Source organism: Leucopleurus acutus, assembly GCF_964270905.1.
Source record: "Leucopleurus acutus genome assembly, chromosome: 17".
Classification (NCBI taxonomy): Eukaryota; Metazoa; Chordata; class Mammalia; order Artiodactyla; family Delphinidae; genus Leucopleurus; species Leucopleurus acutus.
In genome coordinates, this window is record NC_139159.1 from 704,543 (window position 1) to 731,324 (window position 26,782).

General features: G+C 42.8%; 1 protein-coding gene across 5 annotated transcripts in view; it reads right to left on the reverse strand.

The window, feature by feature from the left end:
• PRKDC (protein kinase, DNA-activated, catalytic subunit) overlaps nucleotides 1-26,782 on the reverse strand; it is a 159,512-nt gene that overhangs the window by 99,173 nt on the left and 33,557 nt on the right. For 3 of the 5 annotated variants that reach the window (XM_082859126.1, XM_082859123.1, XM_082859122.1), the window contains exons 22-30: nucleotides 24,603-24,709; nucleotides 22,673-22,763; nucleotides 21,589-21,752; nucleotides 20,781-20,933; nucleotides 16,166-16,273; nucleotides 13,561-13,787; nucleotides 4,418-4,512; nucleotides 2,940-3,039; nucleotides 1,673-1,806 (exon numbers count right to left, since the gene is read on the reverse strand). In XM_082859126.1, the coding sequence (XP_082715252.1) occupies nucleotides 1,673-1,806; nucleotides 2,940-3,039; nucleotides 4,418-4,512; nucleotides 13,561-13,787; nucleotides 16,166-16,273; nucleotides 20,781-20,933; nucleotides 21,589-21,752; nucleotides 22,673-22,763; nucleotides 24,603-24,709 (1,179 nt within the window). The remainder of the gene's footprint in view (nucleotides 1-1,672; nucleotides 1,807-2,939; nucleotides 3,040-4,417; nucleotides 4,513-13,560; nucleotides 13,788-16,165; nucleotides 16,274-20,780; nucleotides 20,934-21,588; nucleotides 21,753-22,672; nucleotides 22,764-24,602; nucleotides 24,710-26,782) is intronic. The other 2 variants (XM_082859125.1, XM_082859124.1) reach the window with 1 other exon arrangement.

The following is a 26,782-nucleotide window of genomic DNA, read 5'->3' on the forward strand; positions in this document are numbered from 1 at the left end:
GCCAGCAGTGCTACCTCCGCAGTCTGGGCCTTAGTTTCCTCTAAAAGTAAGGAGAAGATGCCCCGCCCTCCATCCCATCCACTCTTTACTGACTTCGTTGTGAGAATGACAACATGTAAAGCAAACTTGTTAACTAAAAGCAGTAAGCGTATATAAAATACTAATAATGTTTTTAAAACAATTCTCTAAATTAAAAAACACAAATATACATTTCTACTATATACATAAAATTATAGTCTAGTAGATAATTACATCCTCTGTATTTATATGGTATACGTAACGCATAGTATGAATACAATCACAACATACGGTATGCAGAATATATAGTATTTAACGTAACGCATTCTACAGTATACATCATGTTCGAGCTTAACACATGCAGCACCCTTCTAAGTCTCAGAATGACATGCAGTCATTTCCACCTGCTGCCCCTGAAGCAGCCCCGCAGAGGCCCTCCAAGCCCCTTGCTCAAGAGAACCAGCTCACGGTCCGCTGTGTGCGGGCACCTCCTCACCCAGATGCACATGCCCTGGTTCTGGACTAGTGCCCGGTGCATATGAAGGGGAGCCAGGGCCGGAGTCTGTCCTGGGGCACAGCTTCCCCACGCCTGAGCTACTGAACCCCACACCTGAGCTACCAATACATTTATTCCTGAGAAATTTAGAAATTGTTTCAAGTCTCTTAAGTAGTTTAATGGTTTAGTACAGTAACGACTGAAAAGCATAGGTCCATTGCTTTCCTTTAATACCAAATGATCTGAGATCATTCAGACTTAGGAGTCTGGCAATTCCTTATTAATTACAGGCCAAAAAAAACAACTGCATTACTTCATTAACTATTTTTTTAATATATATAACTGTTTTTTTTTAATTTATACTTGGCTGCATTGAGTCTGCTGCTGCACGTGGCCTGCTCTAGTTGTGGCGAGCAGGGGCTACTCTTCCTTGCAGTGCGTGGGCTTCTCATTGCGGTGGCTTCTCTTGTTGAGGAGCACGGGCTCTAGGCATGAGGGCTTCAGTAGTTGCAGCATGCAGGCTCAGCAGTTGTGGCTCGCAGGCTCTAGAGCACAAGCTCAGTAGTTGCGGCACACGGGCTCAGCAGTTGTGACTCGCGAGCTCTAGAGCACAGGCTCAGTAGTTGTGGCGCACGGGCTTAGTTGCTCCGCGGCATGCGGGATCTTCCCGGACCAGGGCTCGAACCCGTGTCCCCTGCACTGGCAGGCAGATTCTTCACCACTGCACCACCAGGGAAGTCCCGCTTCATTAACTATTAATAAGATTTCTAAACCTTAACTGAATATCGTGTTAACTACTATGGTCATCCAATCCTTCCTTCTTTCTTTGAAGTGGGACAGAAAAGCAAAGATGCGGAATAAAAGGTACTAGGAAATTCTAAGTTCACCTCTTCTGTATTGTCTAACATCAAAACAGCATTTTTTCTTTCCTTCTATAAATCTTTGAGAAATGTACAGCCATAATTTATCACCTGTCTTACAAATGATCTGTAATGATTATTTTTTGTACTTATTCTTTGTATGTATTAGAACATACTTATTTTTTATATTTATTAGAACATATTACATTTATCTAAATAATGGAAATATCATGTTTTATATAAGTGCATCTCTAAACTACTAGCAGAAGTCATTTATAGGGCATAAAGACCATCATACCTGGCAACAAAGGAACAAACTTGTAAAAGAGTTCTATGGACTTGTGTCGACATTCTGTCTGGGGCCTCCCACAATTGGAGAAAAGCCACTGGACCACGTCTGATAAACACAAGGGTGCCGTAGGTGGAAAGCCTCTGCATGGAGAATACACTGTATTTAATATTCACACTCCAACATTCAGCATTTAGCTGGCCCCAGAGTCTAAAAACCATACATTCAATTTTGCTACCCTGATACATGTAGAAACCATATTTAAAGGCATTCAATTTATTTTTAGTGTATTATCATTAGAATACAATCAAAACGTCACAGGTGAAATAGGTCCTAAATGCTGCTTACCTTTTATTTTTTTAATTGAGGGAAAATTAAAAAGCATTTCTTAAAAGATCAGCACCAAGTCTTTGCAAGTTCCCTTTTCAATGCACTGTAAACTGAAAGGGGGGTTAGGTTCTGAAGTAGTGCTTCTCAAACTGTGGTCCCTGGACCAGCTACATCAGTATTAGCTTGGCAGAAAGGCAAATTCTCAGCCCCACCCTAAACCTACTGAAGCCAATTCCAGAGCAAGGCCCAGCGACCTGTACTGTATGTAACCAGACCCCAAGGTAATTCTACTGCTCAAGTGTGAGCATGAATGACCTGGAGAGATGTCACACTCGCGGCAGAATCTGGAAGAATCAATTTTAAAACCACAGAGGGAGTATTAATGTCCAGTCTACAGGCTATGCTTCTGCAGAGTGGTGGGCGCCAGCAGACACCAGAGCCCCCAGACCCCTGCACAGACCTGGGGGAAGAGGCATGGCACACCCGCACCCCGTCTGAGAAAGAGACCTTGCCGGGATGGAAATGGGAGCAAAGCCTGGAAACCACTGGGCAATAAGCCAGCCTTGGTTTTGAGTGGCTTTATTTCATAATCTGCAACCTCATTCTGTCAAAATCCTACTATTTCAATATTTTAGTTCTTACATTTCAAATCTACTCCATAACAAACAGCTCATGCAGATTCCAAGCAAATCATTCCACACCAAATTCGTATTCAAGATTAGTGCAGACAAATGTCTCAGTTACAAAACTGATTTTCAAGTTGTACCCACTATCCCAACCAAGATGACACCTTAAACAAAGCACTTGCAAACATAAAACTTTTAAGTTACTTTGGAAAATTGACTCTTTATACTTCCACGAATTCCTCCTAGATTCTCCTGTGTTAACTGAGAATTAGTTTTATGTTCTGGGGAAAGAAAAAGAAAAAGGAAGCAACATCACCTACCGGGGACAGCGTCGCTTTTTTGCTTTGTTTAAAGAAACGTGCTTCTTCTCGACGATGCGCCCCAGGTGATCGATAGCATCGCAGCATTGCTGAACTGTACCTGCTCTCAACACAAACAGAGATTGCTGAAGGAGATCTACAGCTGATCATCATTAACAAAGTAGTACTACAGGCTTATTGGCCTAGTTTTGTAATTAAAAAGGTGATTTTACAAAAGAGTGTTTTTCATCCCTCAAAATACAACACTGCACATCCAAATACAAAACCCATGTTTAAGATCGCAGGACAGCAAGGCACAGCCTTGCGTACAGGTCTGAGATGGAAGGGCTCTGCAGGTGTTACAAAACCCACAAAGCAGGCCAGAGCCCGTGCACCCCACTGAAGGCTATTATTTCAGGGGGTCAGTTCCTTGACCCGCACTTTTCTCATGTAGGTTAAACTATATTACAGTTAATAATACAGCCACTGCAGGAGAAGAAGAGAAATAAAATAGTAAAACCATCTACAGGCGTCTAGGGTTATTCAGGAAAGGGGCCTCACACAGCCTATTTTGACCTCTGTTACCAAGGAAGTTTTCTTTCTACACTTTTTAACTATGGCAGTGATTTTTTAAAGAGTAAAATTTCATCTACGCCTTTTAACTATGGCAGTGATTTTAAAAGAGTAAAATTTCACTTGTTGAGAAAATGCCCCTATATATGATGTCAAGATAAGGCAATTTTAAGCTAATGACAGCTGATGGCAGGACTGAATTTTAAGTGTTTTTGCTCATGAGTAGGGCTATCACCATGGAGGACAACAGAGCTTCAATCTGTCAAAAAATGAGAGACACCACCATTTGGCAAGTGAGAGGGGGTCTCCACGGCACCCACTGCGAGAGCCACATCAGGGTCCACACGCCCCGGGCCAGACGCCCTGCAGACTAAGCGGGGAGATGCCAGGAAGTTTTCCAGCCCCAGAACTCCTGGGTAGTCCCGACAGCTTCTGGACAGAAGTTAACTGCAAAAACGATCATTTATTACTCTCTTTGCCACTTCAGCATATTTCTGACTTAGTATTTTAAAATGACGTCTTAGTTACTGTCAAAATAGCCTTATTACAATTCTGTAAGGAAACCTACTTTCTACCTTCTAGGTGTCATTAGTGAATTCAGAGACAAGGGCCAGCTTTCTTTAGCTCGTGTCAGCTGTGCCCTTTCACTGGAGCTTCACAGCAGGGCTGCCCCACCTGCCCTGGCCAGGATCCCTGACCAACCAGGGGTCAAGCTGAGTGGATGCCAGGGGACACGGCGAGTCGTAGAGGAGGCACTAAAGCCTCTTGTAACAAGCGGGTTTGAGGCAGCAGAGGGCCCCACCTCCCCTTCACTTATCACCCTAAATGGGGATGTGAGGAGAAGACAGCACCTTACGAGGGGGTGACCCAGGCCCCCGCATGGACAGGCTCGCTGCGCACACACAGAGAGCCCGAATGGGACCTACCCAGGGACCTCTCATCCGCATGTGCTAAGGCCAGGCTTTCCATGTATGTAACCAAGGCTTCAAACACAAACTGTTCTACCAGAGACTCTTCCTCCCTGAAAAATAAAGAATATTGAGCCTTATCTGAGAAGACAATAAAACAGAAACAATGAAGGGAAAAAGTTATGTTATTAAAGAATACATACCTTAATGAAATTTGTCTTTAAAAATGCCGCAAATCTTTTAAAACATAAAACCTACAACACTTCTGAAAGAAGAAAACCTGGTCAAAAACAGACCAAGAGGCTCGGGCTTTTTTACTGTTACAAGCACCCTCCTCACCTGTGGACCTGCTCACAGCACATAACCTAGAACCTAAAGCCACCGTTCTGACCACACTCCACACACCTCATCAAAATTACATGTAGCAGAAAAGAAGACCTGGTACTACGTCCACATTTTTTTAAATAACAGAATTTTAAAAGTTCTCTACCGGGGCTTCCCTGGTGGCACAGTGGTTGAGGGTCTGCCTGCTAATGCAGGGGACGCGGGTTCGGGCCCTGGTCTGGGAGGATCCCACGTGCTGCGGAGCAACTAGGCCCGTGAGCCACAACTACTGAGCCTGTGCATCTAAAGCCTGTGCTGCGCAACGGGAGAGGCCGCAGTAGTGAGAGGCCCGCGCGCTGCAATGAAGAGTGGCCCCCGCTTGCCACAACTAGAGAGAGCCCTCGCACAGAAACTGAAACCCAACACAGCAAAAATAAATAAATTAAAAAAAAAAAGTTCTCTACCTATCCAAAAGTAAGTTAACATCAACAGTCATCTCTGGGCCTTTTACAAGCATATCCGCCACATGTGAACAACTACCTGGACCACAATATCTGTGGACCAACCACTGACGTCACACTCATGGGTAGGTCACAGGCACAGGCCAGCCTCTCCCTGGAAAATCTGTTCCTCAGTGACACAGGACAGTGAATGATTAAGCACACAACGCCAGGCAGGGGCACTAAGGCTCATGGGCGCTCTAGCTGTGTGACCAAGTGCAGGGTCACTGCTCCACCTCTGAGGTGGTGATTTCCTGAAACAGGACCAGAGTGAGGAACCAGCAGGCGCTGGAGGGTGGGGGGGACTGAGAACAGGACCGCACACCGCTGTTTGGTTTGGGAGGACTATCACCCTAATTTTTTAAATTTGAATCCTAGAAGGGGACCCACAAGCTCCAAGTGCCCGCCACGACACCCCACCACACACCCAGATGTGACACTGACACTAAAGGGCATCGCGCTGTGGGCCACGAAGGCGGATGCAGCACAGGAGTCGGAGCGAGGGGCCAAGGCTCACCTGGAAGAGTGACGTGCGGCCAGACCATAGAAGGGGGGGTTGGGGTCAGAGTCAGAGTCCCAGGCTGGCTACAGTAGCTTGTATCTTAGATGCCAAAACCATTTGAAGTAGCAAGGAGGAAATGACATGACCAAATGATACTCCAAATCCACGATCCCCAAGGAAAGCTCTCCAAAACAGTTCACGAGCTTGCAGGATGGAAGCACCCTAACTTGTACTTACATCACTCAACACACAATCCCTCGAACACGGTTCCCTCGGGCATCATTTCTCAAAGCCACCCGGAATGTAGTCCAGCAAATCCGAGCGTCTGAGAAAGACGGCAACAGGGGAAAGGAACAAGGCCCAACAGGACGGAGGGGGGAGCGCGCGGGCGCACAGTCGGGTCAGACAGGGTGGGCGAGTGGGGCGGAGAGGAGCTCTCCACCCCGACAGACCCAAAGGAGCCAGGCCCAACGACCCCCTGCGTGACGCTGCCCTCCAGCCCAGGTTCAGCCTGGACTGTCGACTGCGCTCACTGACCCCACGAGAGAATTCTGCTCTGACCTGCTCCTGACACCCAAGTCAGGCCACTGGGGTCTCAGAAGCAGAAACTAAAGGGCAGTCCACATTCTTGGACGGTACTTCTCCCCAATGTCAGTTGTGGGTCCACTTCACACATTTCTAGAGAGCTCGGCTTCCCAGGACTAACGATGGACTTTGTCAACCTAATTCCTTGGACCAGGCTCCTGTCCTCTGAGAAGCTGAAGCCAGTCTCTGTTCAGCAGTTTCCCAGGATCCTTTACCTGACAGTGAAAACACTGACCCAAACTTCCCTGGCCATGTCTATGCCTAACAGCTGCTTTCCGAAACCAAGAGCACACCGATTAGGGTACATACCAATATACAGAGAATGAAGCAAAACAGCGAAGCAAGGGAACAAGTGACATCCAAGTCAGGAGAAGGATTAACTTAGGGCAGGGCGGATCTAAAATACTGATAACGCTCCACTTCTAAAGCTAGGTGGTCAATATGCGGGAACTTCTGTTGCTATTATTATTATACAAACTTTACACATTTTAGGGCTTTCAAATTGAGGCATAACTGACATACGTTGCATCAGTTTCAGGTGCACAACGTAGCAGTTCGCTATTTGTACATGTTACAAAACCATCACTGCAAGCCTAGTCAACATCAGTCACCACACCTACTTACAACATGTTGTACCTTGTGATAAGAACTTTTAGTATCTTCTCTCTCAGCAACTTCCATATATAGGATACAGTGGTATTAACTGTAGTCATCATGCTGTGCATTACTCCACCAGGACTTACTTCTTTTATAACTTAAAATTTGCAGCTTTTGATCCCCTTCACCCACTTCTCTGAGCCCCCAGCGCTGGCTTTAGCAACCACCAATCTGTTCTCTGTATCTATGAGCTTGTTTGTTTGCTGTTGTTGTTTACAATTTCATATATAAGTGAGATCACACAGTATTTGTCTTATTCTGTCTGACTTATCTCACTTAGCATAATGCCCTCTAGGTCCATCCATGTTGTCACAAATGGCAAGATTTTCTTCTTTTTTATGGCTGAGTAATATTCCTGTGTGTGTGTGTGTGTGTGTGTGTGTGTGTGTGTGTGTGTGTGTGTGTGTGTGTTAGATATTCTATATCCATTCATCTCTCAATAGGCACTTAGGTTGCTTCCATGTCATGGCTATTACAAATAATGCTGCAATGAACATGGGGGTGCATAAATTTCCTCAAATTAGTGTTTTCATTTTCTTCGGATAAATACCCAGGGGTGGAATTGCTGGATTGTATGGTAGTTCTATTTTTAATTTTTTGAGGAACCTCCACACTATTTTCCACAGTGGCTACACGAATTTACATTCCCGTCAACAGTGCACGAGGGTTCCCTTTTCTCCACACCCTCACTAGCATTTGATATTTGTAGACTTTTTGATGACGGCCATTCTGACCAGTGTGAGGTGATACCTCATTGTGGTTTTGATCTGCATTTCCCTGATGATTAGTGATGTTAAGCATCTTTTCACGTACCTGTTGGCCATTTCTATGTCTTTTTTGGGAAAATGTCTTGTAGGATATTCTGCTCATTTTTCTAATCAGATTTTTGCCATTGAGCTCTCTATATATTTTGGATATTAACCCTTTATTAGATATATGATTTGCAACTATATTCTCCCATTTAGTAGCTTGCCTTTCCATTTTGTTGACCGTTTGCTGTGCAGAAGTTTTTAGTTGGATGTAATCCCACTTGTTTATTTTTGCTTTTGGTGTCAGATTCAAAAAATCATCCCTAAGACCTATGTCAGGAAGCTTACCAGACCTATGTCAGGGAGCTTACCACCTATGTTTTCTTCTAGGAGTTTTATGGTTTCAGGTCTTACGTTCAAATCTTTATTCCATTTTGAGTTAGCTTTTGTGAATGGTGTAAGACAGGGGTCCAGTTCTCGCAACACCATTTATTGAAGAGGCTGTCTTTCTCCACTGTGTATTCCTGGCTCCTCTGTCATAAAATTAATTGACCATAAGTGTGTGGATTTATTTCTGGGCATTCTGTTCTGTTCCAATGATCTATGTGACTGTATTTCTGCCAACACCATGTTGTTTTGATTACTATAACTTTGTATAGTAGTTGGAAATCAGGAAGCGTGATGCTTCCAGCCTTGTTCTTTTTCAGGATTGCTTTGACTTTTCAGGGTCTTTGTGGTTCCATACAAATTTTAGGACTGTTTGCCCTATTTCTGTGAAAAAAGCCATTGGAATTTTGATAGGGATTGCACTCAATCTGAAGATTGCTCTGGGTAGTGTGAAAATTTTATCAATATTAATTCTTCCAATCCATGAACACAGAATATCTATTTATTTGTGTCTTCTTCAATTTCTGTCATCAATGTCTTACAGTTGTCAGTGTACAGGTCTTTCACCCCCTTGGTTAAATTTATCCCTAGGTATTTTATTCCTCTTGATACAGCTGTAAATGAGATTGTTTTCTTTTTCTTTTTTTTTTTTTGGCTGCGTTGGGTCTTCTTTGTTGCTGCGTGTGGGATTTCTCTAGTTGCGGTGAGCGGGGACTATTCTCTGTTGCGGTGCGCAGGCTTCTCACTGCAGTGGCTTCTCTTGTTGCAGAGCACAGGCTGTAGGCGTGCAGGCTTCAGTGGTTACAGCACGCAGGCCCTAGAGCACACAGGCTTCAGTAGTTGTGGCTCACGGGCTCTAGAGCACAAGCTCAGTAGTTGTGGCGCACAGGCTTAGTTGCTCCGCAGCATGTGGGATCTTCCCGGACCAGGGCTCGAACCCGTGTCCCCTGCATTGGCAGGCGGATTCTTAACCACTGTGCCACTGGGGAAGTCCTGAGATTGTTTTCTTAATTTCAATTTCTGGTTGTTCATTATGAGTACATAGACAGGCAACAGACTTTTGTATACTGATTTTGTATCCTGCAATTTTACTGAGTTTATTAGTTCTAACAGTTTTATTGGTGGAGTCTTTAGGGTTTTCTATCTGTAATATCATGTCATCTGCAAATAGTGACAGTTTTACATGTTTTTAAACATTCTTCTATACAGGTTTCACAATTTAAAAAACTAAAAGGAAAAAACGTATCAAAATACCAAGGGCATTTTTCACAGAACTAGAATAATTTTAAATTTTGTATGGAAATACAAAAGACGCCAAATAGCCAAAACAATCTTGAGAAAGAATAACAGAGCTGGAGGCATCACGCTCCCTGACTTCAGACTATACCGTACGGTAATCAAAACAGCACGGTATTAGCACAAAACAGATGTATAGATCAATGGAACAGAGCAGAGAGCCCAGAAATAAGCCCACGCACTTATGGTCAATTAATCTATGACAAAGGAGGCAAGAATATACAATGCAGAAAGGACAGTCTCTTCAATAACTGGTGCTGGGAAAACCGGACAGCTACACGTAGAAGAATGAAATTAGAACATTCATTCTCTAACGGCATAAAAAAAAATAAACTCAAAATGGATTAAACACCTAAGTGTACGACTGGAAACCTTAAAACTCCTAGAAGAAAACACAGACAGAACACTCTCTGACATAAATTGTAGCATTATTTTCTGTCTCCTAAAGCAAAGAAAACAAAAGCAAAAAGAAACAAAGGAGGCCTAATTAAACCTAAAAACTTCTGCACAGCAAAGGAAACCATCAACAAAACAAAATGACAACCTACTGAACGGGAGGAAATATCTGCAAATGATAAGATGAATATAGGGCTAATATCCAAAATATACAAACAGCTCAAACAACTCAGTATCAAAAAAACAAAGACCTGAATAGACATTTTTGCAAAGAAGACACACAGATAGCCAACAGGCACATGAAAAGATGCTCAACATGGTTAATCATCAGGGAAGTACAATCAAAACCACAATGAGACATCACCTCACACGTGGCAGATGACTATCACCAAAAAGACCGCAAATAATAAGTACTGGCGAGGATGCGGAGAAAAGTGCGCCTCATGCGCTGTGCGTGGGAATGTAAATTAGTGCAGCCACTGCGGAGAAGAGTGTGGAGATTCCTCAAAAAACTAAAAACAGAGCTACCATACAGCCCAGCAATTCCACTCCTGGGTATTTATCCAAAAAACCCAAAAACACTTATTTGAAAAACTACATGCACCCCCCTGTTCATAGCAGCACTATTCACAATCGCCAAGACATGGAAACAACCTAAGTGTCCATCAACAATGTGTCCAACAATGGATAAAGACGATGTGGTAAGGGACTTCCCTGGCAGTCCAGTGGTTAGGACTCCGTGCTTCCACTGCAGGGGGCACAGGTTAGATCCCTGGTCAGGCCGAAGAAATAAATAAATAAAAGATGTGGTAAATATATACAATGAATGTTACTCAGCCATAAAAAAGAATGAAAATAATTCCATTTGCAGCTACATGGATGGACCTACAGAGTATTATGCTTAGTGAAATACACCAGATGAATACTGTATGATACCACTTGTATGAGACCTCTAAAAAATAAAACAAACATATGTATATAACAAAACAGAACCAGACTCACAGATATAAAGAACACATTAGTGGTTACCAGAGGGAAGGAGGAGGGGCAAAATAGGGGTAGGGGACTTAGAGACACAAACTACTATGCATAACACAGATAAGCAACAAGGATATAATGTACAGCACAGGAAAACAGCCAATATTTTATAATAACTATAAATGGAGCATAACCTTTAAAAATTGTGAATCACTACACTGTACACCTGAAACATACATTTTACATCAACTATACCTCAACTAATAAAATCAACACAGTGGCTTCAAACTCCAGTCGATTTTTTTTTTTCTTTGCGGCACGCGGGCCCCTCACCGCTGCGGCCTGCCCCCTGCTGCCGCGGAGCACAGGCTCCGGACACACAGGCCCAGCGGCCACGGCCCACAGGCCCAGTCGCTCAGCGGCAGGCAGGATCCCCCCCAGACCGGGGCACGAACCCACGCCCCCTGCATCAGCAGGCGGACCCCCAACCACTGCGCCACCAGGGAAGCCCTCCAGTCGATTTTCATACAAACGTGCACATGCCCACACACATGCAAAGACAGATTCCTATCCATCCAGCTATCCTCTATCCATCTACCACCGATCTATCCATCCATCCATCTAAAATCTATCTACTTATCATCCACCTACCTCTCCAACCATCATCCACCCATCCATCCATCATCCATCCATCTACCATCCATCCATCTATCCACCCATCCATCATCCATCCATCCATCCACCCATCCATCCAACTAAAATCTATCTACTTATCATCCACCTACCTCTCCAACCATCATCCACCCATCCATCCATCATCCATCCATTGTCCGTCCACCCATCCATCATCCACCCATCCATCCATCATCCATCCATCCATCATCCATCCATCTATCCACCCATCCATCATCCATCCATTGTCCGTCCACCCATCCATCTATCCACCATCCATCATCCATCTATCCATCCACCACCCATCCATCTATCTACCCATCCATCATCCATCCATCCATCCACCATCCATCCATTTATCCACCCATCCATCATCCATCCATCCATCCACCCAACTAAAATCTATCTACTTATCATCCACCTACCTCTCCAACCATCATCCACCCATCCATCCATCATCCATCCATCCATCATCCATCCACCCATCCATCATCCATCCATTGTCCGTCCACCCATCCATCTATCCACCATCCATCATCCATCCATCCACCACCCATCCATCTATCTACCCATCCATCATCCATCCATTGTCCATCCACCCATCCATCTGTCTACCCATCCATCATCCATCCATCCATCCACCATCCATCCATCCATCTATCCACCCATCCACCATCCATCCATCCATCCATCCACCCATCCATCCAACTAAAATCTATCTACTTATCATCCACCTACCTCTCCATCCATCATCCATCCCTCCATCATCCATCCATCATCTTATTTTCACAACTGCTCCCCTCATCACTATCCCAACTGCCAATTCCTGAGAGAAGCTATTCTGACCAAATGAGGTCAGATTCCTCATTATAAGGTTCCTTAGTAATCATGTACCACTACTTAATTTTTTTTTTCCCATGCTGCACAGTAGTGGGATCTTAGTTCCCCGACCAGGTATTGAACCCGGGCAGCCGGCAATGAAAGTGCAGTGTCCTAACCACTGGACCGCCAGGGAATTCCCTGTACCGCTACTTAAAAGCACTAATTCCAGCTACAGATTTTACCTTTATCTTTGTGATTGGTTGAATATTATCTACCTGTCTTTTTAAAATGCAGCCCTCACGAAGGGCTACATCTTTGTATCTCCAGCATTCGGCATGATGCCTGGCACATAACAGTCTGACCTAGCAAACAGTACTAAATGAACAAACGAACAAACACTACTACAACCTTAGGTCAGGGACTATCTTGTCCTTGGACTGTGAAACCACCCTGTCACTGGTGTCCTGGCCCTCAGACCCACTCCCCACACAGCTACTGGCAGGAGAATTTGGGGAGGAGTCTAACCGTGCCGCTCCCTGCTCCCACTATCCAGGACTCGCTGTCTCTGGAAGTGGCCTTCACATCTTAACTCCACAAAGAGAGGCTCCTGGCCAGTCTCATTTTGCTCCCTTCCAAACCTCAAACTCCACAGCAAGGAGTAGAAAATGACTTCGTCTCCTTACATACTGTCCTCTTATCTCTGCCCTGTCCCTCTGACCTGAAATGCTTGGGCCAGTTTCCACTCATTGCCTAAGCCTCATCCCAAGTATAAATGGAACAGGAGGCCAGGAGGCCAGGAGGTACAGGAGGCCAGGAGGTACAGGAAACCTCCCCTAACCTACTCAAACCATGTCAGACACTCCTCTTCTGTGCTTCAAAAGACTGTGTATTATGGCTTTTGTTGCACTTTCCAGACTGTGTACTATTATGCTTCAATGTAGATCTCAACATGTTCTGAGCCTCTTCTTGAATGCAAACATCATTTTAATTCATTATTTAATCCCCAGAAAATAGCACAGCATCCAGCATGTTAACTATTTACTAAATGCTTGATATATGACTACATGGATACATAAACAGTGAGTCACTTTACAAAATCACTATTGAATATTTAAAGATCTTAGACCGCATGCCGTAACGAAAAGATCCCACAGGCCCCAACAAAGATCCCATTTGCTGCAACTAAGACCCGACACAGCCAAAAAAAGAAAAGGAAAATAAATAAATATTTAAAAACAAAAAAAAGAAAATATAAAGATCTTTACACTCTTCCCTGTCAGGTAACTTACGTACCTGAATTCCCTGTAGATATTATTAAAAGCAAGTGATGCTCCCAGTCTCTTGAAAGCACTGGGGTGAAGTGCAAAGCTGTACAGTCGCTTGAAAAGTGATTTGGTGTTTACGGGACTGTTTTCCTGCTGCTGCGGTGTTGTCTGCTTAATGGACCATTTGAGGAATTCTTCAATACACCGACCACAAAAATCTCTTAAAGTACTGTCAAAGGGGTCCACAATTCCATCCTGAAACAAAGCATAAAATGACAACTGAATACCTTGGTCTGCCTCTGAGCATAAATGAAGTATGTTATGAAAATTAATTTAGAGCACCATTAAGGAAAAAAACGGACACTAGTCAAACCAATCTGACTGTCTAGAATCTAGACTCTAATAACAAATTCCTTGTGACATAATGAAAAGTTTCTTCTAAACAAATTAAGAAACTGAAAAATACATGAAAAAAAGAGAATACTTTAATTGTACAGCAACAAAGCAGACTTTCCTTCCCCTGAAGAAACACAATGATTATATCCTAAAAACTTCTGTTGATTCTACCTCATAACATTATCTGAAATGCTTTATTTATTGAGGATAAATAGAGTAAGACCCTTGCAAGTTTCAAGGAAACTGTAACGCTACACAAAGAAAAATCATAGAGATGTGGTTCTAAAAGTAGGACCTTCTATCAGAGCAGTCTCCAGAAAGGCACAGTCTCTAAATACTTGAAAAAACGCTAAGGAAATTTGAGTGCTTTTGTTTCTCTCTTAGATCCACAAAGGAAAAGTTTAACTTGAGAAAGTACACGGAAACTGAAATAAGGGGATTCTTTCTAACATGCCTGGTTCCTTGCTACATGCAAAATCTCTGATCACAGTGCGAATTAGAATTCACGGAGGTGATGGTAATGCACCGCAGAAACGGGCAGAGGAGCGGACAGCAGGGACACAAGTGCACTGGAGTGCACCAGCCTCCACCTCCGCCTTCACCTTTTCTTTTCTTTCCGTAAACCCTCTCATGTTACATTTCCATTCCCACCTGCTTTTTTCCTGAAGCTCTGACTTAAGCTACCTTCAAGGATCAAAAGGGGAAAAGGAACAGCTAAGATAGAAACTTCAGAACAGAAACATTAGAATAAATCCGTCTGAATGAAATAAGCCACAAGTTAAATTTAATTAAATGGATCTGTCATAGACAGGTTTCACACTAGACACTGCAGGGAATTAAACCACAGGTACAATGATGTCATCATCCTAATTACAAATGTTCAGTAACTCCCACTGCCCACAAGTGGCAGCCAGTTAGGCAACCTCTGAGAGGGAAAGGAGCTGTGTTAGTAACTACACACACAACAGGGGCAACAGGGACAACAGGGCTGGCCTGGGCAAATTGCAACAGATAGTGGTCCTACATGCAACGACACACCCCATTTCAAACTTAACAGAAAGTGACCCACAGATTCAAACAAATCAGTCTGCAAAAACATGGGATTAAAGGATGTTTGTTTGCACAAACTTGCTATGTGTTCAACTGGGCATTTTTTTTTAAAAATTTATTTATCTATTTTTGGCTGTGTTGGGTCTTTGTTGCTGTGCACGGGCTTTCTCTAGTTGTGGCGAGCAGTGGCTACTCTTCCTTGCGGCGCACGGGCTTCTCGTTGCGGTGGTTTCTCTTGTTGCAGAGCATGGGCTCTAGGCACTCGGGCTTCAGTAGTTGTGGCTCGCAGGCTCAGTAGTTGTGGCTCGTGGGCTCTAGAGCGCAGGCTCAGTAGTTGTGGCACACGGGCTTAGTTGCTCTGCGGCATGTGGGATCTTCCTGGACCAGGGCTCGAACCGTGTCCCCTGCATTGGCAGGCGGATTCTTAACCACCGCACCACCAGGGAAGTCCCTCAACTGGGGATTTTGATTCCAAAGTCAGTATATGCCAAAACAAAAGTACAGGTTGAAATAATAGGTAAATATCAATTAAGATGATATTTAAAGAAATCAAATGTAGTTATTTGCACGAGTTCAGAATATTAAAATCAAATCAGTGTGGAAAGACAGTAAGGCTTTAGCCGACCTCACTGCCTCTGCCCGCAGTGAGCCAGTGACCCCACCCTAACAATTCCACCTCTGCTGTCTCAGGACAGTTCTATGTACACGGTGAACTGCGATGTCTAGGAGTTTTGAGTTGCTGAATCTGAATGCAGGAGAAAACAGGACCAGCTCAAAAAATTCCTTTTACTCTGAACTAGTATACTATAGTTAAAAAAAAAAAGAGGATACTGCAACTCTGATAGAAGTCCAAGAACATTCTGATTCACCCTTTCCACCCTCAACACACACACACATACACACATACACACACACACAGCCTTAATGTAGATGAAGTTTGTCAAATTTATAACCATCCTCCCAAAAGGAACAAAACAAAAACATCTATTTGCTTGTAGCTATTTAAAAGTATCCCTTAATAAACAGCACCTTGTTCATTAAATGCCATCTCACCAAAACAAAAGAGATGATCCAATCTAGCTAGATGTTACATTTTGATACCTTGACAGGTAGTTTTTCTCAAAGTTCTGAGTATTGATCACATATAACCAGTTGATGGGAATGGCAGGACAGGAACCATTACTCACCAGTATTGTTTCTAGTAAGGCAACAGTGTCCTGACTCTCAAATTTCTTATTGTTGGTGAACCAGTGAATCAGCTGCATAACTAGAGGTTCATACAGTTGCCTTGGCACCTGAAGGAGTAATAACATCAGAATTTACTTTTTTCATGTAAATTTTATATCAGAGACAGTTCCATTTATACGACAGGAGCAAAATTAAGCGTAATACTACTGTGGTTATATTAGTTTCCTTCTCTAGTTAAATTCTGTGACGAACATGGTCTAACTTCTTCCTAAGAGTCCGGCAAAGAAAAATACGCATCCCCAAACTTACTGTTCCTCTAACGAGGAGGGCAATTAGGGTCGCCAGTGATGGTTATTTATCATTCATCCTGATTAACCTGATCCTGAGCTAAACAGAAGGCATTCTGTTCACAACCCCGTGGGGACAAAGCAGAAAGCCAGGTCAGGGCTTCCCTCCGCGCAGTAGTTGAGAGTCCGCCTGCCGATGCAGGGGACACGGGTTCGTGCCCCGGTCCGGGAAGATCCCACATGCCGCGGAGTGGCTGGGCCCGTGAGCCATGGCCGCTGAGCCTGCGCGTCCGGAGCCTGTGCTCCACAACGGGAGAGGCCACAGCAGTGAGAGGCCCGTGTACCGCAAAAAAAAAAAAAAAAAAAAAGCCAGGTCAGCGTCCTCTGCATAGAGACTTCCAGGCTGTATCACAGAACAAGAGAAGAGGCACCTCCCCCTCGGCTGCCTGCCGAGAAGGAAGGGAAACTAGTCTTTACTCCGTGGAGATGCGGGTTCTCACCCTAACCTTCTCAAATGTAAATACAGTCTCTCCCGGGCCCAGAGAGCCCTGTGGGTGCCTGGCTCCTACAGTCTAGGGTGGCTCCCAGGCCTGGAGAGCTTTACTGTCCTTTTGGATCAGAGCAATTTCCTGAGACAAACGGTTATGCATCTAACCCTCATTCTCTATGAACAGTAAATGTTCACAGCCCGAGTGAAGGGGAACATTCCCGATCTTCATGTCTCACAAGGCTGGCCCTACAGGAGCACTGAGAAATCCAGGGGAGTTCTACTTCCCCGCTGATACTCAGCTTAAGAACAAAGCACGTGGTACGGACACCACATCAAAAATCACGTGAGGGAGGTCCCTGGCAGTCCAGTGGGGGACCATGTACTTCCACTGCAGTGGGTGTGGGTTCCATCACTGGTCAGGGAACTAGGATCCCACATAACGCCTGCTGCGGCCAAAAAATAAAATAAAATTTAAAAATTAAAAAACAACAACAAAAATCACGTGAAATGTCTGGGGCTCAGACTAAACAACAAGTTCTCTTACACCTGGGTATTTCTCCAAAAAATATCTTTCTAAACTTTGAAGCAACTTTTAGACTTAATCAAAGTAAAAGAATCTTACCTTTTAGTTTGGAAATTTAACCTGGTCTTAAAGCATCACTTTTTTTTTCCCCCAAAAGAATTATTTTGTATTCTTACAACATAAATTATACATATGTACACACACACCATTTATAGAACATGTAGAAAACCATCCAACTACAATCCTACATCCAAAAGGTAACCACTGTTAACATTCAAAACCACTGTTAACTCAGTATATTTATACACATTTAAATATATGTATACACGTGTGTAAAAATATACACTTTTGTAACCACTTTTCTGCCCCTTAATTTTGAATACTTTTCATGTAAATACATAAGCTATATCAGTATCTTTATTAGATGCCTGCTATCTCATATATGGATAAACCATGATCCAGTTACCCAACCCTGTTGTTAGAAATGCAGTATTTCTAGTTTATGTCTGTCTTATACACACCACTCTGAACACCTCTCTGGACGAGGGCTGCTGTCCACACTCCCACCTGCCAGGACTCACAAGCCCCTTTCCCTACAAGCTTGGCAGCACTAAACATTGCCAATTTTTAAAATATTTGACAACTGCTGCAATCCATACCATTTTAATTTGAATTTCCTTATCTACTAAAAAGGTTGAATATTTAAAACATATTTAATTGGCCATATGTACTTCTGTGCTCACGAGCTGCCCACTTTTGTTCTCTATCCATTTGCCCATTTTAAAATCTTATCATCTTCAGCACAATGTGGGAAAAAAAAAATTTCCCTACATCATGTATATGTCAAAACTGTGGGTTTGTGCCATTCAGTGGTTTTAGATACTTATAAAGTCAGAACTATCAACACACTAACAGTTTTCTTCCACAGATCTCCCTTCAATACCTTGTATGAAAATTTCCCTTTCTACACAAACTGTATGGAAAGACACCTATAATGTAATGATAAAATCCACCCAAGCAGAAATCACATTTTACATAAAAGAAAGCATTTTTGAATGCTATAATCCTTTTTATCTGTAAAACAAAATTTATATGTATGCTTATAAAAAATTTATATAAAATTTATACGTATGCTATGTTTTACAAAGATCTAGGAGTATATTCACCAAACTTTCGGCAGAAGATACACTGGCTTTTCCTGAGGAATAATGGTGGGAAAGGGGTGATGACATGGAGGTTCACTTTTAGCATCATATGTTTCTATATTAATTAGTATATTTTACCAATGAAAAGACCATCCCAATCCAAAGACACAAACAGACATGCTATAATTCATCACATTTTTCTATAATACTTTTAGAGTTTATTTTTCCTTCTAAATCTTTTTAATTTGAAATTAACCTCTCATGTTAGTCAAATGCTATAATAGAATTTATTAAATGTTCCATTTCTCACTAACTTAAAAAGCCCCTTTTACCACACATACAGTATTTATGTGTACACATGGGTCCACTTGCCAACTGCCAGACAGTCCCACTGACATATCTGTGCACAAGTTCAACCCCATTATAATTAACGTGACTTCTTCTTAATATCTGTTAGGGCAAGACACCCTTCAGTACCTGACCCTGCCAAAATTTTTCTTGGTTAGGCTCTAGCAATTATTCTTCCAGATTACTTTTGACGTTCAAAATGAAATTAATTCTGGGATTTTTGCTGGAACAATACCAAACTTACTGAACGATTTGGAAAGAGCTCGAATTTTTTCAATATTGGTTCTTTTTTTTTTTGGCCACGCCACCCAGCTTGCGGGATCTCAGTTCCCTGACCAGGGATGAAACCCGGGCTACCTGCAGGGGAAGTACCAAGTCCTAACCACTGGACTGCCAGGGAATTCCCTCAATATTGATTCTTCAGGCACACAGCACTTTCATTTTATATTCATAAAATATATGTTTGCCTGGCATACTAAAGTTTATTCCTAGATGTTTTATTTTACTTCATTTTATTTTTTACACTGCGCCATGCAGCTTGCAGGATCTCAGTTCCCCAACCAGGGACTGAACCTGGGCCATAGCAGTGAAAGCCCAGAATCCTATCCACTAGGCCACAAGGGAACTCTCCCAGATGTTTTATTATTATTACATTTTTTGATGCTGTTATGAATGCTATGTTGTAAACACACTTTCCAAGTGGTCAAAGCTACAATAGAATATAAGACATATTAGAACACTGATATATGAGAATTCTATTTTGTAATTCATCAGCTTTCTCCTTTATTAATTCTTAGATTTATCAGTTGATACTCTGGGCTTTCCATATTTTTTTAAAACTATATTCAAAATAATTTTTTTCCTTCCTTTCTCCGACGTCCCTGACCTCAGGGACCTCATGGCCTGATGAGAGACCCAGAGGTTAACCAGTGCAAATTAACTTATGAAACACAGACGAAGCCATTCTGAGCAACCACTCCACGCACAGGCCCTGCTCCGGGTCGGGGCTGGAGGTGCCTGTGAACAGGCCACGCCACGTCTCACCCCAGCACCCACCTCAGCCGAAGCACGAGGCGGCATCACTGCATCATGGCTGGGCAGGATTTGGCTGGGATATTCAGGTAAACATTCTTCATCATTTTTTTAAAGACAAAATTAAACTATTCCTGATTTACCAAAACAAAATACCTTCTTGGCCTAAATGAAGAGAATCGTTGCTTATGAAACCTATTTCTGTGGTAAATTTCCAGTTTTACCCCAAAATCCTATTTAATCATGGTGCATTTTAAGGCACTACTGGATTTGTTCACATATATACTGAAGGATATTCCATGTATATTTATAGGTGAGTTTTTCATTTAGTTTTCTTTTTTATGCGTGCACCCTTATATCAGGGTTCTGCCAGCTTCATAAAATAAAGAATCTGAATGTCTTCCGTGTCCCAGCAGCAAAGGAGAATTCTGTCCAAAAAGCCCCGAGGAAGAGATGACCTGCTGACATCTCCAAGCGCCCCCGACTGCTGGCCACGGCCCCTCCTCTCTTCTTCACCCCTAAGTGACAGAGCCGGTAGTAAAATCAGCCTTAGGGGCTAGACTCTCGTAATTAATTCCTTAATTCCTTAATTAATTACTCTCCTAACTTAATTCCTTAGGGCCTATCCCTTAGGAATTAAGCCAGAGTCGGCAGGGCAGCAGCCAGGTAGCAGGTTTTCAAAGACCCCAGAGTGGTCCCAATGTGCAGCAAGCCTTGACCATCACTGAACTAGACAGGACTTTTTAAAAAAATTCTGCAACTGTTTCAAACTCAAAGTCATGCACTTACCTGATCTACATCACATGCCAGTCGAAGCAGCACAGGAAAAGTGCGCTTATAGAGCTGGTACATGGGTGGGGGGCCCAGGCCACTGTCAGGCATCTGAGTGGCTTTTCCCAGCATAAACATGACAATGCTGTGCAGAAGTTCACAGGCCGCAACCTGAAACAGGCCAGGGGTCCAACAAAGGTTAAGAGCATTTTGAAATGCTACACAATGTAGCCCTTTAGAAAGGAAACCTTCTGCAGCAGATAACTATCCCACCCAAAATAAATGAACGGCAAGTGGCACTTCTTGTGTAAAGTTCATGCTTCCGTTCACTTTGAGCTGGAGCCAACAGTGAAGAACTGAGATTTAAAAGATTTAGACATCAGGACTAATACACTCATAAGAAACATATCCATGCTGCCATAACATAGAACTCTGCTTCATGTGTTAGCACATTTTCAACTGTCACTTTCAGTAAATACATTTTTAAAGCACGAATTTTGGAAATGTACAGATTAATATAAAGACTTGAGATAATCTGTTTCTAATCTCCCAGGTTGAAGAGAGAATCAAGCACAGACTAAAAATCACTTTTCAACACCCTTTGTACTATTTTCTATTATGAAGAGTTCTGGTATATTAATGTTTTGCCAGGTTATCATCTATTATTCAGATAATTTATGTTTAACTTCCATTTTCCAAGGACACGTACTTCTGATAACTGAACAGTTTCCTGATTACTATACTAGAGAAAATACAAAATCCGTGAAACACAATACGTGTTTCCTAATGAATACACGTCTAACCACAGCAGGTGATCAGTGAGTACTTTGGTTCGTCTGTCGGCGGCCGAGAGCGCCAGCTCTGTGACACGTGGCAGGAATGGGTCCAGGTGGATGATGGGCTTCATGTCCGCGAAGGGCACCGCGAAGCCAAGCCTCCTCTCTCTGTCCCAGGCCACACAGCGCCTGGCTCTCTCCTCGGGGGACACTGCTGTCAGAGAGATGCAGAGCGCTTTCGGTCAGTCCCTCCTCGCTCCAGGACAGCCCCTGGCTCACCCCCTCCTGCTTTGTTTACCACACGTGTACAGACCACTACACACTGTTTCTGAATTTGACTTAAAGGCAAACTATTTTTAAACAAGTCTAATAGTCTGCAATGTTTAATTTCCAATTTCAGTAAGAGTTACTCTCCTGTGGAAAAATGATAAATGCACAATACTTTAATTAAGTATCTCCTCTTTATAACACTTATTTTCCTAACAGCGGTTCTGACTTCTGAAATGCCAAAATCACCAATACATTTAATATGAAATTTTAAAGGTAAAAGTACCAATTTTTACTAATCAAACATGCTAATTCCGGGCTTCCCTGGTGGCACAGTGGTTGAGAGTACACCTGCCAATGCAGGGGACACAGGTTTGTGCCCCGGTCCGGGAGGATCCCACATGCCGCGGAGTGGCTGGGCCTGTAAGCCATGGCCGCTGAGCCTGTGGGTCCGGAGCCTGTGCTCCGCAACGAGAGAGGCCACAACAGTGAGAGGCCTGCGTACCGCAAAAAAAAAAAAAAAAAAATGCTAATTCCAATCAAAAACAACTTAAATTATCCAAATATTAAGGATATCAGGTTAAAAAAGATAACTTTGAACTCCTGACACAATGTTTAATATAAAGGTGCATCAAGCTAGATTCTGCTTCAAAAAGGAAAAGACATCAGACTCCAGTGAGCGAGCACAAAGAACCACACAGGCTGCAGGGCACAGTGGAAGTATTCACTCCATCAGGCAAAATATGGCTCTTCATAATCTTACCTGAAAACACATAAATGACATATAGGAGAAAATATCAGAACACACCATGACCTGTATGCATCCAAATACATCCATGGGGTTAATGTGCTTTAAGGAAAGGTCACCTGTTATGAGGTTTTTGCTGATCTGTCCCCCAAGACGGCCAAGCACCTGCACAACCTGAACCCGTATTTCTTCTAAGGACAGCGCTTCATGCTGCAAACATGGTGACAAGTTAAACATTAGAGAGAGTCATGAGCTGAAAGAAAAACTGCTCTACCACCCTCTCCATTGTTGACGCCTCCAATGGCTCATTATATCCTACACGGCACTGCAGTTAATTTTATTTTAAATTCATGAAAAGAAGCCACATCTCTTCCAATTTTGCAGTTAGCTGTCCGTTTCCTAGACCATCGGTTCCAAAGTGTTGGCAAGAGCCTTTACACCCTTAAAAAATACTGAGGCTCCCCAAAGAACTTCTGTTTATGTAGGTCGTATTTACCAGTATTTATCATAAGTTGAAACTTAAATATTATTTAAATAGTTATCATTTTATTTAAAAACACTGAACCCATGACATGTTAACAAACGATATGCTTTTAGGAAAAGTAACAATATATTCCAAATAAACAACCTCAGGCAAGTGGTACTGTTTCCCATTTTCACATTTGTGACAGACTTGCTGTTGGGCTGTAACTGGAAAAGGAGGAGTATTTTCATAGTCTTTCTAGATAACTGGGGTTTTTCTCTGATACGGCTCCACACTGAAGTGGAAGTTTCTTAAAGGTTGGTCACAAAGCAGACTCTGAAACCACAGCAGCGAAGACTATGGAGCCTCTACTACGTTAAAACCCACGGGCTTATCTTGCTCTCTGTGGATTTTCACCCACACGCGATTTGGGAAGATAACGTACTGTTCATCTGAAAACAATCGTTCCCTGGGTCATGCAGATCTTCCACATGTTGATGCATTTCACTGTACATGTGAAAACATCACAGTTGTTAAGTACTGAGAAGCTGCCCAGCTCATGGTGGTTACAAGTCTTGCAAAATTTTAATTTTCACTTAAAAGCTTGAATTGTATCACTGGCAACCAATACTCTCAGAAGTTTTCTTTGAAGTGACAGGCTCGCTCTCTGTCTTGGAGAAAACACCTGCGAGATACTGAACAGCGAGGCTGTCTACCCCAGTAAACGGTGTTCACAAGGGAAGGGCTGCTCGGCGCACCCCTGCTCCAGCACATGGGATGGCACACAACGTGTGCTCAAGGGTCGAGGCTTAAGGAGGCGCTAGGGAACCAACGCACCACCCACCACTGCACAGTGCAAACGTCGACGCGTGAAAATACTGATAGTTCTGGCCTTGCACCCGGCGACCCCAGGGCCCACCTAGGGAAATGGGGTCCTGTGTCTGTAAAGAAATGTGCAAAACTAGAGGCATGCTCAAGTAACTTTACCTTCCTTTACTTTTATGTGATAAGATAATTTAAAACCTTTAGACACCATTTCTAGTTTCATCCAGGTCTCCCAATCAAAAGCTGTCAAAAATATCGAGATGGGAGGAACTTTCCCTAGAGCTTGCAATATCAGTTCTAGATATTAAAAGTTTTTCAAATTTCCTTTTTCACATCATACTTAAAAATATTTTCCCTACACTAACTCAATTTTCTCTGTTTACATCATTTTTATCTGTCACATTATGTGCCACATCTAAAACACTGGTCTCAAGAAATTATCACTGGAAAAAAAAACATAAAACCTGCCATGAACTGAACTTGACAATATGTATTTCAGATTTAATCAGTAAATGAGTCAATCTTACATATCCATAATATCACTACTGCAATTGCTTATTCCAAACAAGAAAACAAGACAACAAACCCGTTAATATAGTTTACATTTTTACTGTAAATATATATTGAAATTATTTCTATATTGTACTCTAATTGATACGTAAGAACAACTAATATTTTAAGTGAAGACTTTTCCTTTTCACGAGCATTAGAATCTGGTCTCTCCGTTATTTAAGGTAAAGAAGATACAAGAGATTTCTTACCGATGAAACGTTCTTTGCCCTTTTCAGATGCTTTAACACATCTCTAGTAAATCCTTTCTGGGCGGCCCGAGAGAGTGCTGACACTTCCCAGTTATTCCTGGTCTCATCTATCAACAGTAAACAAAAGTCAATTTTAAACAGCACCATTCATTTATTTAATTAATACAAGGGAAAACACACTACACTGCTATAGAGAGACATTAAAATGCTAAAGTGCGATTAAAAATGAAATTTCTAGAACAACAATATTAACAGTGGTTATCTTAGTTTTAAATACCACTGCTGACTAAAAGAAACACAGTTCCTTGGAGAAGTGGCTGACTCCCAGGCTGGGTAGGCTGTGCTGGTGAGAAGCGCCAGGAGGGGGCACTGCTCAGGGAGGGGCACACTCCCACGAGTCCCACACAAGTCACATCTGGGACAGGCTGTGCGCAGATATCAGTGGGAGCAGGAAAGGGCTGGACCCACTGAGAATATAAGGATCCACAAGTCCCTCCTGACAGGCAGAAATAATGGGTGAAAAAAGTTATTTCTCACCGCAGAGTGCCAACTAGATAAAAGGAATCATGGAGCTGGAACATCACCATCGTGCCACTTTTACAGTAATAATCAACTCAGAAGAATCACCAATGGACAGACACTAAAACCATCACGGTGAGACATCCCTGAGGAATCAGAACACTTACAGCTCTGAAGGAGCTGCCATTCGACAATCATAAACTTCTACAGAACTTGCACGTTTAGCACAAAACTTTCCCTCCCGAACCACTTCATGGTAAGGTACCAATCTGACGCCACCGCCCCTGAACGGTGCGGGTCCTAAAGGAGCCGGTCCCACGTGACAGCCACACCACAGCCCAGATGAGGGTGCCAAGCTGCAGCCGCGGCCCCCAATCACCCCCACCCCCAGTCAGGCTCCACTCGGCCCTAACAACGTCTCAGCTTAGAACCACAGGTTACACTTAGTTGTCTTGTCTTTTTCATCTCCTTTAAGGGAAACAGTTCTTCAGTTTCCTGGAGTTTCATGACTTGGACATTTACAAAATTAGATGCCTCCATCTGGGTTTGTCTGATGTTTTCTCATGACTGCGTTCAGGTTATAGAAACCATTTGCAGCATCTCGCTAGTCCTTTATTAATAAAGCCCTTGCACCTGCTCACTTTCTCTCAGTGGAGTCACACTTCTCCCAGTGCTGAGACAGCCTGGGAGGACCCTCACAGGGGCTATACTCTAGCACGCCTCTCCTGACCCCCAGAAGTGACACCCGCTGACGGCAGAGCCTGACTCCCCTCTGCTTTCTGTTTCCCATCTGTGAGTCTGCGGTGCAGGCTTGCTGCCCATGCCCCATGAGCTAGGCCCCGGGTGGGAACAATCACTAAGAACTGGGGTTTTGGTCTTGGACCTTCTGCAGGTGGATATTAGAAATCTACCCTCTGGTGGCCCCAGATGAAAAGAGGATCTGGTTTTTATTTAGTCTTTATTAAAATGTTTTGGAGCTCAAATTAGTTAAGAATTTTGTACACTGGGAAAAACAACTCTCTGAGATGTGGACTGGTCAAGTGTTTTTTATCTGTCTATGACTCAAACTGTGGAAGTGAAGCCATAAACCCTCATGTGTCTGCGTGTCACCTAAGCCCTGAATTGAGAACAACCTGACTTCTCCTTGTGAGTGTGCTGTTCTCCTGTATTTGGAAAGTATTAAGAAATTAGATTATTAAGTCTCTTAAAGGAGCTCTGTTCTTATTTATACAGATAAATAAGCTTATATAAAATGAATATTCCTAAAATTATCTGAAAATTTAAAAATTGGACTTATAATGCTTTAAATGTGCCAAACCTTAAAAAAAATGCTATAGTCACTAACTCAGAAGCATTTCAGAAATCCATATTCACATAATAAAGGCACATCTTCGGTAAATGAGACAAATTTCATGATTTTAGTTTAAATAAATGTGTTTTCCTATCAGGGTTAAGTACAATACAAGCATACGTCTTATTCTACTTGGGTTTGTTTTTTCTATACTTACTTACATACTTATTATACTTATCCAGGCTTACAAAGCCAACAAGCTTTGTTATTATGGTACAAGACACACAAAATAACACCACCAACCGTCTGCAGAATTGTTTCTTCATCTCAAACAGCCCTACAAAACTTTTTTTTTTTGCGGTATGCGGGC